At 37.3% G+C, this 14562-nt stretch overlaps 1 protein-coding gene across 1 annotated transcript; it reads left to right on the top strand.

The window, feature by feature from the left end:
* Nucleotides 1-8693: 8693 nt before the first annotated feature.
* Nucleotides 8694-10316, top strand: LOC308656674 (ras-related protein Rab-28-like). The gene has a single exon (XM_081307980.1). It carries the CDS (start codon nucleotides 8870-8872, stop codon nucleotides 9533-9535), a length of 666 nt encoding a protein of 221 aa, XP_081164106.1. The 5' UTR covers nucleotides 8694-8869; the 3' UTR covers nucleotides 9536-10316.
* The last annotated feature ends 4246 nt before the right edge of the window (nucleotides 10317-14562 follow it).

Genomic DNA, 14562 nt, shown 5'->3' with positions numbered 1-14562 from the left:
GAGTATAGATAATGTTCAAATTACACTAAATTAATTTTATTGTGTGTACATGATGAATATTAGTTTAAATATTTGCTGCATCATTTAGTAGCAGTTAAAGAGCAAGCCATTTATTGTTCTGACTACAGTTTCTTCATCTGTAAATGGAGTTGATGATACTTATCTTATAGCTATGATATAAGGATAAAAAATATTCAAATTATCTGATACAAAGAAGGTACCCCACAGACAGAAGCCTGTATGATTGCAAACAAATTTTTTAAAAAATTAAAAAATAAAACAACAAACAAACAAACAAAAACAAAGATCTATAAGAAAATTACAACAGTTCGGAAAAGAATGTTAATGAGAAAGTTTATTCAATAGCTAGTTACAATCACAGGATCACAGGCTTTCTGGCTTTGTGTTAGAATATTTTTCATTGATATATGACATACAGAAAATTCTATGAAACTGGTGTGTTGGAGCCGACTTAAAGCCAAGTGGAAGCCTGTGTGGCTCATTGCCAGAAGCCATTGACTCTTGAAGTCTCCAGAATGTCAGGAAGTCAGGTTTATACTTTCTGTGTCAATTTAAATAAGCCAAATGCCTAAAGTCCCCCCAAAAAGAAAAAAAAAATCTATTCAAACAGTAACCTTCATAATAAAATTAGAAGTACATGTTTTTTTTTCTTAGGATATATCACAAGGATCAAACCTAGATATAAAATACTCAGAGGAATCTGATTAATAGCAGAAATCTCTGGCCTAAGAGTACATAAAGAATGTGTTCATTTATGCCATCAGAAATGATTAATAATATTATGGGCAATAATAATAAACTGAGTTATGACAATTTGCTAAGGTGCTGGCAGGATGGTTTTTATCAAGTGGATAATACTAATAGACATCCAATAAGGCAATGATTTGGGTTAATCTTGGGATATCTGAGAAGCAGTAGGTAGGCACTATAAGCAGATACTGTAGAGAAATGTTGGCCAAGAAGTGCTGTAACAATGTTTGGAATGTACCCTTGGGAACTTTAATCTCACGCAAAATTTAGAGGGCACATCTTAATGCGGTGCTGAAAATAGTTACCAAATCTCAAAAGGTTTCTTCACTTACAAGAATCTGGATCGAGGATGTTTGGAGGCGGCCTCAAGGGAATTTCTTGGAGATTATCCTGTTTAAAAGGGGGGGGGGGTTGAAGGTAAAAAAAACAGTCTGAACTACTTACACTGTGAGGCATTCAAATGATAAGAGGGAGGAGGGTTCTTAGCTGGCCTTGCATGTTAAGCACCAAGAAACAAAAGAGGGCAGGAAATAAGAGCCAGGCTTCCAGGCTCTTATTTGACACTTTGGACAAATCATTAGCCTCTCTAAACTTCCCTTCTTTATCTGCTAACAAGAGAGTGAGCCTCTGCCTGGAAAGACACACAGACCTTCGGAAACCTTAGGCTAATGTGGGCATTCAGTTTTCTCAGCTCCTCAAAGAAGGCTTCGGAGTTGGAAGAGGACAAATGTCAGAGTCCCATGTGAGGTGCTGGGTACCCAGGTTCCTTTCCAGGGAAGCTTTGAGGTGCAGTAGAGAAAGGGAACAGGTGCTCCATGAGTTGACTGTGAGGCTTTGAGCAGGAATGTTGACTGAGCCCTCAGGAGACAGAACTCCACCTCCACTGGTGGACGGTCTGCTTGGAATGACCCAAGGCTCTGATCTGGCCCTGGAGAGGCAGTGGCACTGGAATGACTAATCTGATCCTCACTGGATTGTGACTGCTGCAGTATGATGGGGAAATGATTGATTTTTTTTTCCTATAAGAGGTCCCAAATCAATTCAGTGTGAGATTCTGATCATTTAAGAAAGAGTAAGAAAGAGAACCAAGAAAAGTTGACCATGCACATATGTTTAAATACACTGGGCAGATACCAACAGCAAAGTTAAGGGATGAATGGGGTACAATGTGTCTTATATGGTTCCCAAGAAACATAGTTGAGATGTTTGTAGAGTTTTCACACACACACACACACACACACACACACACACACACACACAGTTCTGTGGTCAGATAAGCCTAGAATTGTTGCACACTGTATTTGTATCCATCTTCAAAAATAACAATTCATATTGATATATCAAATGCTCTGAAAAAGCCTATAATTAAAATTTTAAAATTTGGTTTAAATTTGTGTTTGATACCTGTGTTTGGATATCATTTTACTTTGAAAAACAACACCTATAAGTATTTCTCAAAACCCTAGGGTTCTTGTGAAGTCAAGATGAGAAGTGCAGAGGCTCTGACATTGATAGTGTGAATTAACTGCATCTTCAGGTATCTTCCAGGCCCTGACCACTCCCTCCCTACATGCAGATGTCTGCCGTGGCGCACCCTTCCCATTTCCTTCAAGCAGACTCCAACTCAGCATTCAGGCACAACGTCTGGAAATTTTTATTTTATTCTTTATTACATTTTAATTTTTCTCACCAGTAAAAGTTAGGAGATCTTGCCTTAACACATCTCTGGGTTTGCATATATGGGAGTGTGTTGAAATCCTGGCTGGGATCTGTTGTCCCTACTGAACTAGGAGTTCTTTAAAATCAGACTTAGAACCAAGATTCCTACATCCTTCAACTATCCAAATACCCACAGAACATCCTTCACACGATTGTTAAATTTGCTAAGCTAAACTTCAATGGTTGAGCAAAGACTGTGCTTGGTCTTAAAGTCAAAGCAATTCTGAGAGTTTCTGTATAAAGGTAATTTCTTATCCCTGCTTTGGTTGCCTGCACATAATTAGGGTATCTCTTAAGAAAGGAAAGCTAGAAACGTAGCTTCATGCGTGCTGAATCAGAGACTCATCAATGGCCAAGGAGCTTTATTTTACATAATTTTACCTTGGATAGTAGGTCAGCATGTACCCAGGCCACTTAATTCCATCACCACTGTCCTGGTTATAACATTTTACACAGTCATGAGCTGTGCATAAGATAATCACTTTCTCCACACTTGGTTCTGCAGTCTTTTTTTATTATTGAGTTGTAGAACATCATTATATATTGTGTATTATCAGTCCTTTACCAGACATATATAGTATTAACATTCTTTCCAATTTTCTGCTGCTTCTTTGTATTCTTAACAGTGTCTTCAAAAAGCTATGTTTTTTAAAATTTTGATGAAGCCTAATTTATCTTTTTATGCATTCAGAGTTTTAAATTTTTTGACTCCTGTTTAAGAAATCTTTTCCTATCTCAAATTTGCAAAGATTTTCTCCTGTGATTTCTTCTAGAAGTTTTCAATTTTTAACATGTACATTTAGCTTTATGACCTACGCTGAGTTTATCTTTCTGCATTGTGTGAAGTAACTGTCAAAGTGTCCCTGCCCCACAGTGTGCCTGACTAGATCCTCTAACATGATCTGTGAAAATAACTATCATTTCCCCACTGGATAGCTTTAGAACTTTTGTTGAAAATTAGTTGGCTATCATGGGTAAGTCTATTTCTCAACTCTCTTGTGTTTCCTTGATATATTTGTTCTCCTCGCTCTAATAACCCATGGTCTAGATTACTGTAGCTTTATAGTAAGTCTTGAAACAAGAAGTGTAAATACTCCAACTTTGTTCTTTTTTAAAATTATTTTGTCTATTCTAGCCTTTTCCCCCTTTCCATAAATGTTAGAGTCATATGATCAATTTCTATATTTTAAAACTCTACATATAGTTTGGTTGGTATTGAGTTCAATTTAGATCATTCTGGTAATGGTTGATTTCTTTCCAAATTGTTAAGATGGTGTTCTACTGTTTTCTTATTGCATTTTTATGTATTGGAATTTTTTTAAAAAAAGGTTTATTTCTTTTTTAATATTGTTTAGTTGTCAATGGATCTTTATTTTATTTATTTTTATATGGTGCTGAGAATCAAACCTAGTGCCTCACACATGCTAGACAAGTGCTCTACCACTGAGCCACAACTCTAGCCTTCTTATGGCATTTCTGATAATTCACTGTCATCTTTAACTTTGTTCCTCTAGACTTCTCTTTTTAATCTAATTTGCTTTAATTATTTTTCTCTTTATCACTGGTTTTGAAAAATTTGATTATATTCCTTGGTGTGGTATTCTTCATGTGCTTTGCATCTGAAATCCACTGATCTTGACTTTGTTTATAACACTGATTAAATTGGAACAATTTTGGTGATGGTATCTTCCCTTCTTTTTGTCCTCAGTGACCCAATTGTATCAATGTGGGTCCTGAAGTTGTTCCACACCATATTATTTTTTTTTCACTTTTAAAAATTATTTTTTTGTCAAGAACTATGTAATGTTTTGAACAACCAATAATAATTTTTTTTAAAATATTATTTTTTCTGTGTTTTATTTTTTGATAGTTTCTATTGCTACACCTTCAAGTTCACGAATTCTCCCATAATGTCTAATTTACTGTTATTACCATCAACTATTTTTTCATCTCACTCTCACTCATTGATAGTTTCCATCTTTAGAAGTTTCATCTTTAAAAATTTTCATCTTTTGATATTTTCCATGTTTCCACTAAATATTTTGAACATATGGACCAGGGTTTAGCTGCTTTGATATGTTTGCCTGCTAACACTGCATCTTTGTTAGCTCTGGGTCAATATCAGGAGATCAATTATCTGCTTCATCATGGATCATATTTTTCTTGTTTGTTGTGTATACCTGTTTTTTAATTAATGCTCAACATTCTGAATTTTATTTTGTTTAATGGTACATTTTTTTTGTATTCCAATCAATATTTATGGATTTTCTTCTTGGATGAAATTAACTGGAAGGTTTATTTCTTTCAGATTTTGCTTTTAAGATTTGTTAGGTATAATCAGAGTAGTGGTCAACCTAGGGCTATTTTATTCCCCATTACTAAGGCAAAATCTCTGGATACTCTTCCTAAATCCCAATGAATGGTGAAATTTTTCAGGCCAACTGGCAGAAACAGCAACTGTTCCCAGCCCTGTGTGAAAACAAGGCATTGTTCCCTCTGTCCTTTCTGGGGATCCTTCCTTATTCTGAAACAGACTCCCTATAAGCTTTGGCTGATTCCTCTATCAAATCGTGAGGGGGAATTTTCTATACATCTCTGTAGTTCACTTTCAGTTCAAATGCATCTGCAAACCCTAGGTGTCTTGGGTTCCATCTTCTCTGCTCACAGGATCCAACAGTCTCTGGATTTCTCTCTAATATGGGAAAATTGTAGGACTCTGTTCATTTGTGTCTTATCTATTTTGAAAATCTCTGTCTTTTATTTGGGGTTTTCTTATTTGTTATTGTTGCCACTGTTGTTTCTTAGATATTTAGCTATTTATTTAGTGGGACACTGAATCTACTCCCTGTTATTCCGTCTTGTTAAGCAGTAGAAGCAGGTCTGTGTTCATTTTTAAGCCTTTTTTTCTCACTGGAGATTTGTTAGGATATTTCAAGTACACCGATCTGCATTTTCTAATCTGCTTCTTAATTCCACCTAGTAAATTTCTTTTCCATCTCAGATATTGTGTTTTTTCATCTCTTGAAATTAAGTCTTTTCTTTTTCATGTCTATCATTCATTTCTTTGTGGTTTTTATGATTTCCTTTAAGTCCTTGAGTGTATTTTTAATATTTAATAAATTAATAATAAAAGGTACAGTTCTTGTCTGACATTTCTGGTTCTGTTTCTATTTACAAAAGTTTCTTCCAATTTTAAGTCAACACTTTCAGTTTTTTTCATGTCTAGAATATTTTTATTGGATTCTGGATTATTGAATATTTGAATTTTGATGTTATCTTAAGTTGGAAATTTGTTTGAGCCAACAGTAAAGTTATTGAAGATCCTTTTTCTCTTTTCAAGTTTTGTTTCTAAGAATTAGCAGGATGAGTGTATCCCCTGCTGTTGCTATTATTCTATTAACCTTCTAAGGCATAAGCCTCTACTGATTTTTTTGTGTATTCAATGCAATCTGCTATTCTATTCAAACGTTATTCTGACATCTCCCTCTCCAGTGCGAGCTCTTGATCAACCTTGTGAAATATCACTCTGTGCCTAAATAGATAAGATTTCAGCTAAGGATTCAAAGGTACCCGCATGCACATTTCTGAAACTTTTCTGTCCATAGCTCTCCTCCATCCCATAATGTGACTATAAAATGTTTGCTACCTCCATCTAAGTCCTGTTTTCCTAACTCACAAGGAGAATGTCATGCTCTATGTGAGATTTCCCTCCCTGCTGAAGTTCAGAAAGTTCCTCTAGGACATTCATAGATCATATTTCCCCCACTTCTAACAGATTACTATTCTATAGTATTTGTTGCCCAGCATGTGAAAAATTATTTCATAAACAGATCCTCCTCAACTTATGATGGGGTACATTTCAATAAACTCACTGTAAGTTGAAAATATTATAAATCAAAAATGCATTTCATGCACCTAGCCTATTGAACATCATGGCTGAGCCAAGCATACCTTAAATGTTCTCAAGAATAGAACACTTACATTAGCCTAAATTGGACAAAATAATCTAACACAAAGGCTACTTTATAATAAAGTCAAATATCTCATATAAGATATTTTTATTACTACTACACTGAAAATAAAACTTCAGAATGATTGCCTGGATGTGCTTTCACACCATCATAAGGTAAAAACATCCTAAATCAAACCACTGTAAGTCAAGGACCATCAGTGTTTTGTCCAGTTCCCTATTTTTTTTCAGCAAAGGGGTATAATCTCTTCCAAGCTCCTCCATCAAGTCTTCCTTGTATTTTCTTTCAGCACTTTAAGCACTTATCTTCTGATGTAAATGTGCTTTATTCATCTTTTCATTATCACAGAAAAATACCTGTGGCAATTAACATATAAAGAGAAAGGATGATTCAGGCTCATGGTTTTGGAGGTTTGGGCCCATTATTGAGTGGCCCTACGATCTTTGGGCCTCTGATAATGTAGGCCAGCCTGCCAGGAACACATGACTGCAAACTTCTCACTACTTCAGCCAGAAAACTTAGAGGAAGAGACAAGAGTCCTGAAATCCGATTTAAGAGAATGGCCCCACAGTGGAGGGACCTGCTACTAGGCCTGGGCTCCTAGTTTTCACCTCTGCACAACAGCACCACCCTGGGGCCCAAGCCCTGTGACACATGGGTCTTTGGGCAATGCTTATCCACACCACAGCAATACGATTTCTCAGGAGTCTGCTGTAATTATTATTTTTTTTTATTTCTCCTTAGGTAATTCAACTGTCTTCTCTGGTTTACTTCAAGATTCTCTCATGTTCCTTTGTTTTAAGCAGTCTCTTTATGTTTTTATTTGCACATTATAGTTATACATAATATTGGGGTTCATTTGAATATAATCATACATGCATGGATATGATACACCAAGGTGTTTTCTTTTAGGGTAATTACTGGCTTTTGTTTTTGCTGTTGTGGTTTGTTTGTTTGTAATCCTGCTTGCTTTAGGGTGCATTGATCTGGAAGGTTTATTTTCCATTGTCTATTCTACTGTTATAATTTTATTTTCTCTTCACAAGGCATGCCACAGGGGCTCTCTCCCACATACCATTTGTTACCCAGTGCTTTTAGCCTGGTGGTATGGATGGTAGTTACTCTCTTCCATTCTGATTAAGCCTCATTCTGAGGCAAGTATTGTATTCCTGGGTGGCCTTCTCAATTATTTTGAGCCTGGCACACATTCCTGCTTCCTTACCTTTGTGTTTTAGTCCATATGCTGTGGGAAAACTTTAAGAGAAAACTAGCACTGTTACTTGCTAGCGGTGCAGCCTTAGGCATAGACATCACTTTTTTGAGCCTCATTTTTATCTTAAAGTAGAGATAATAAACACAACTAAATATTTTGTACACTGGGTAAAAATGCAACTTTATCTATGGCACAGGAAGTATTTGATATATGCTTTTTTCTGATTAGCCTACAAATTACTAACAGTATGAAAATAAATGAATTGACACTTTTGTTAACATACTTTACACTCAAAGTTTAGCTTCTGGATGCTGGATGCAGTGGTGTATACTTGTAATTCCAGTAACTCAGGAAGCTGAGTCAGGAGGATGGCAAGTTTGAGACCAGCCTCAGCAACTAGTGAGGCTCTAAGCAACTTATGGAGACACTGTCTCAAAATAAAAAGTAAAACGGCTAAATGTGACTCAGTGTTAAGCACCACTGGATTCAATTCCTGGTTCTATTACTACTACTACTACTACTACTTATAATAATAATAATAATGATAATAATAAAGTTCATTTTCTGAAAAAAATGTTAATCTAATCAGTTGCTATCCAGAATGAAGGTTAAAAAAAATAGATGTTCAACTTTCCAATCTGAGATGGTGCTAGAATGTAAAAGGTTAAAAGCAGTAAGAGGCCTTGTGATGAGTGAAGGGAATGGGGTCAAAGAAAGCCCTCTGAGCACTGAGTAACGCCCTTAGCTGTGAACAGTGAAAAAGAGTGAGTAGGAGAAAGGCGAAAGGACGTGTTGGACTGAGAACACACTCAAGTCGGATGATGCTGGTTTACATCCAAGAGCTTCTATTTATAAGGTGTAGTAACTGGTGTAAACCATTTAATCTCTCTGAAACTTAGTGTCTTTATCTGAAACACGGCAACACTAATGCCCTCTATAGATTTGTTATAAGGATTAAATGAGCTAATATATGGGGAAGCGCCTGAGAGATAAGAGAGGACTATGGTGGGGGTGGGGAGGCGGGCAAGATGGCGCCCGGAGAGTGAGTCTCCCTGGATTCCTCCAGCGGCTGTGGAGACTCCGGGGCGGGGGTCGGCCCTTCATCACCTCCCTTCCTCCTCTCCCCCGCCCCCGGAGGCCTCCTGCTTCCCTTCCTCCCTCCACTTCGGGGGGCGGGCCAGGTTCGCAGGACACCATGTCGGACTCCGACGAGGAGAGCCAGGACCGGCAACTGAAAATCGTCGTGCTGGGGGACGGCACCTCCGGGAAGACCTCCTTAGCTACGTGTTTTGCTCAAGAAACTTTTGGAAAACAGTACAAGCAAACTGTAGGACTGGATTTCTTTTTGAGAAGGATAACATCGCCAGGAAACTTGAATGTTACTCTTCAACTTTGGGATATAGGAGGACAGACAATAGGAGGAAAGATGTTGGATAAATATATCTATGGAGCACAGGGAATCCTCTTAGTGTATGATATTACAAATTATCAAAGCTCTGAGAATCTAGAAGATTGGTATACTGTGGTGAAGAAAGTGAGTGAAGAATCAGAAACTCAGCCGCTGGTTGCTTTGGTGGGCAATAAAATTAATTTGGAGCATATGCGAACAGTAAAACCTGAGAAACATTTACGATTTTGCCAGGAAAATGGTTTTAGTAGCCACTTTGTCTCAGCCAAGACAGGAGACTCTGTCTTCCTGTGCTTCCAAAAAGTTGCTGCTGAGATCCTTGGGATAAAATTAAACAAAGCAGAAATAGAACAGTCACAGAGGGTGGTGAAGGCAGATATTGTAAACTACAGCCAGGATTCCATGTCAAGAACTGTTCACCCGCCCCGGAGCTCCATGTGTGCAGTGCAGTGAGCGTGTTTTCCTCCTGGGTTGGAGCGCTGGCCACCCTGGGCCATCTAGGAGCTTGTTTATCAGTGACCATCTCTGTAGTTCAGTTCCCACTCTCCTCCCCATCGCTTCATCACTAAGTGCTGCCTCTCAGCCACAGGCAGTGCCTTGACTGGAAGGAGTTCAACTTCGGGACCACACACTTTGAAATCAAAACGGAAAGCCCACTCTCTGGAATTGGACTGCTTCATTGAAAGGAAAGATGTTGGTTCCTTATATCCTCACTTCTTTTTTTTTTCCCAACGTGAAATTTTTTAACCAAATGTGAAAACCATCCAAGTCTTGATCATCAGCCAGAATTTTGCCACAACACAGTTTCATTCTCTTATCTGAACTCACATATGTCATAGTATACTTCAGAGTGCAAATATTGAAACAAGTCACATATTTTACCTGCACTTACTTAAGAAGGCATTCTTTTGCTATCTGTTTTAAGTGAAAACATATAAAGCTGTACCTAACTGAAAATGCTTGAAATAAGGCTGTAATAGAAATATTTTTTTCATTTTTTAAAAAGGGGCCTAAATTGTTTATACTATAGTTTGTAACTCACAAAGTAGTGAGTATTTGATATTGTATTTTTATTACTGTATCATGGTCATTATGTATTGTATTATGCTCAGCTTAGATGGCTTTATGAATTTTAATAAGTGTTCAGCTGATGCTTCACATGGAATTTTCCCTAAAACTGTATTAGAGTACTCCAGAATGAGTTATAACATCCTGTTAGATCATTGTGGATCAGACTGTACCTGATGTTCACATGTTTTTCTCTCACAAATAAATTTATTTAAATTAAATTTTTAAAAAATTTCAAAAAAAAAAAAAAGAGAGGACTATATGTTTGTTTAACAAGCACATGTACTAACAAAGGAGAATGTTATCTACCAGGAAACAGTAGCATGAGCCAAAGGAAATACACAGCCAAAATTCTGAAATCTAGGAGAGAGATGCCAGATCAGAAACTCAGATGCCAAGATCAGAAAATAGGGGTAAAAGTCAGGTAGCACCATATCAATGTGCAGTGATGTAATTATCCAAATTTGGGGTTTGTGAAGACAGCTTGTCTGAAGTGGGTGGAGTGAGAATTCTATAAAGAATTCTAGTCAAAGTCACCATTAGGGAAGCTTCTGACATTTGGAGTTTTAGGATGCATGATTTGGCATAAATGTTTTTTCCTCTTCTAGCTTCCATTTCTAGTATGGGAGGCAGCATGATACAACAGTAAATTCCTGAGTCTTATCAAACCCTCCCTGGACAACTCTCAGCATTGTGACTTTAGCCAAGTTGCTTGTAATGGACATTTGACGCTCTTTTTAATTACCTATTATCTAACCCCATTCCTATGTTTAGAGTATTCTCTATCTTATAAATATTGATGGGGACAGAGCCCAACTCTCAGCACAGAAGTTAAAGAAGCTAGATGCTGCTTTTGAGCCTCTACAGTGGACTGGACTTGGTCACTTGAATCTGCAAATTATCAGCATCCACCATGAGCTCTCAACTGAACACTCATAACCCAAAGAAGCAGGGTCACAGAGACTGCATCCCATTAGAGATTATCATCGAAAGATAGCACCATAATAATGTCAGTTGCCAATGTCCACTATAATCACTAGCTCAATGGATGGTAACAGCAGCAAAGTCTATTTACTAATTTTTAATCAGTTTTCTGGGGTGGATTTTGGGTGGAGTTTTTGTTCAGTCACCTCTGAATCTGATTCACTGATCAAACTGACATTCTTTTAATAAGTTCTTTTTTTTCCTAAATCAAGAAAACTCAGTTTCTTTATCCTGCAAATGAGTCCTGAGATTAACATATTGCTTTTTAGCCTCATCCAAAAAAAAAAAAAAATGAGACAACAGTAATTTCTGACAATAGGACACTGTGATCATTCATTGAAAAAGGCATACAAAATGCTTAAAGGAGTCCCTGAAATTCAGCTTCTCTTAGTAAATGTTAGGCATTATTATTGAGAAGTTTGTGCTTCACATGGAAATGCTATGTCATCATCGAAAGCTCACAATCGCACTGAGGAAAATGTTTATTTTATAATCTGGGAATTCAGGTCCATTAACATTAAATGCCCAGAATGAATGGAACCAGAAGAACTGACAAAAAATCATTAGGCACAACTAGCAATGCAATGGCTGGAGAAGCAGTAAGAATGGATGTGAGTGAGAAAAGGGTACCAACATGTGAACTAATGTTTAAAGATCCAGCAGAAATGTGATATTGGCAAGGGACACTAAGAAGAAAAAAGGATAACAAGTTAGAGAAAAAAAATAGATATTGAAGAAAAAAAAGTCAGAAGAAAATAGTATTTCCAGCAAGGAGAGGAATTATTTTTCCTGTTTTAAACTCTTGCTAATTTTTGAGGAAGGGGAAATAAAGAAGAAATGTGCAGGGCTGGGAGGGATAGAAATAAGATCCCTAGGTAAAGGAGGAAAATGGGCTCTGCTGACACACTAGGCTGCTGACACTCCTGTTTGCTGGTTCCTGCAGAAAGCATCCCGTGGTTCAATATAAAGTGTCCAAGAGGTCGTAGCCAAGTTTGATGGAGCCTGGCCACAGTATTTAAGAAAGGATCAATGCCATGTAACATCATGGGAAGGACTAGCCAGGAATTCCAGGGAGGTTGCTATCCTTAAAAGTCAAAGTAAATACTTCTTCAGAATCATGATTACTGGGCCTGTCAAAATATGATCCAGGTTTGCCATTTTATTTGTATCAGGACAGCATCCAAATAAATACTGAGTCCCAAAGAGAGCTGTCCAGTCACTAGCCAAACAGGCTAAGAGTCAGGCCACAGTTCACACACAGCATGAAACTGGAGCAAGAAGGAGGAAACCAACATAGAAAAATCCCAAACACATAAACAAAAACCAGCTGTAGGTGACAGGACCAAGGTAAGTGAATAAGTGGGGTGACAGCCACAGATTCAAAAACTACTCCTTGATGACACCCACCCACAGCCACGTCGTGCAAAGTGTGCACAGGAGAACAAAAGAACAAGGGGAATAAAGCTCCCAGTGCCCTTGAAGGAACTTTGACTTCATGCATCTGCAAGAAAGCAATTTCAGGGACCCCAGTAGAGGAGGGCTGGAGAGAGAAGAAAGAAGGAAAGGGAGGAAAATAAAGAAGAAAAGTGGAAACAGATATAATAAAGAAAAAAACCCATAGAAATTAAGAGAATTGGAAGAAAATCTTGGAGGAAAAGAAAAGGAACACAGAGGAGGAAATAGGAGGGAGTTGGAAGTGAGGGAAAGAATGAGAGGAAAGGAGGAAAGGGAAAAGTCCTTCCTGTCAGAGCAGAAAGAACATAACTGCATTGTGGGGGAGGGGATCAAAGGGAGCATGTTTGAAATGTATGTAAAATATAACTCAATTATCTCAGATCAGCCATAACACAGGGGGGAAACCGCATCAGGTTGTAGCTGCCATAAGTCTCAACTAGTTATGTTTACTGCATTTATAAACAGATATCTTTTGGCAAGTGAAACAAAAAGGCCTCCACAAGACATGCGATTCTGGGCTTCCATCCATTCACTCTGTGAATTAATTGACTTTATTTGAACTCTACTGTTTTCAGTTGGAGAATTCACTGTGAACATGTTGTACATATCTCAGATATCAAATAGCAAATGTACTGCAGCCAGATTCTGAAACAAAGCCAGAAACTGTTCATTAATCAGACAGGGGTTTCTCTGTGATTAGGAAAGACGACCAAGAGATAAATAAATAAAATAAACAGCTAAGCTCTTTGAAATGTTTTTTTTTTTTTTTTGTTTTTTTTTTTTTTTGTTTTTTTTTTTTTTTTGTATTTCTCCTTTTGCTTTGGAAGCAGAGTCTCCACTGGAAACCAAGTAATTGTACTCACTAGGGGGATGGATGGTGTATGACACCTGTTTTCAAAGTAACATTTGTCCCTAAAATATCAATTCCAATATGTTTTTCAAATCTTGCTCAAAATAGTCATTTGCCAGCATGATATTCACAAACTCGGTTGTTTTTCTTCTCTTATAACATAACAAATTAAAGCTTCTCTTACAATATAACAAATATTACATTGTAAGCTTTTGTTGTATGTAAAACATTTCTTTGAATTGACAACCCATGGAGTGAATGCTCTATTTAATTTCTAAAGCTCATATATTTAAAAAGATTATAGCACCTAGTGTTCTAGCCAGGATTTATGGGACTAGCAAAAGATAAATCTTCTGGGTCTCTTAAATTAGCTAGCTGGATGGATAGATAGATAGATAGACAGATAGATAGAAAGACAGATAGATAGATACTAGATAAAATAGTATTCACAGTCTCCCATGAGAGACCAAAGAATCAGGCTTTGGTCAGTAGGCATTGCAAAAGGCAAACACCATGTCTGGTCTGGTCCACCTGCCATTACTACTGGAGCTCTGATCAAGCTGACCTACGAGTGTGCTCTCTCTGTTTTACTTTCTCAAATCCAAGATCCCCTTATTATATCTTCATCTCCCTTCCATGACTCATCCTTGGGTGAGGCAACACAACAAAGGGCCACCTTCAGAAAGGCACAGTGCTTAGAAGATTTCCTAAGAGAAAAGGTTTTGAGACAAGGAAGAACAAAGATGAAAACATGGAACAATTAAGCCTGGAGTGCAACCCCAGGGACTCTCCCTAATACCTCCAAAATGGGTTATTTGAGGATCATAGATAGGGGTCCAAACATCAGCCTTCTTCTTGGTACACATCAGTAATCAAAGTAACAGAACAATCCAAAGAATATAATGAGACATTCAAAAAGATAAGTGAAAAGAAAGGGATACTAAAAAACTGAACAACATGGATCAGTGGTAGCACAGTGAGTAAAGCAAACAGAACATTAATTTTTTAAGTATAATTAAATATTTACAGAGAGAAAGGGAGAGAGAGCACAGAGAATATAATGCAAGAACAAATCAGGAAGAAGTCCGTATAAAAATTAATTAGTTGGATTTATTGGGAATAA

Source organism: Spermophilus citellus (genome assembly GCF_964194105.1).
Source record: "Spermophilus citellus genome assembly, chromosome: 9".
Taxonomy (NCBI): domain Eukaryota; kingdom Metazoa; phylum Chordata; class Mammalia; order Rodentia; family Sciuridae; genus Spermophilus; species Spermophilus citellus.
Note: the sequence above shows the minus strand (reverse complement) of the source record. Positions and strands in the feature narration are given on the sequence as shown.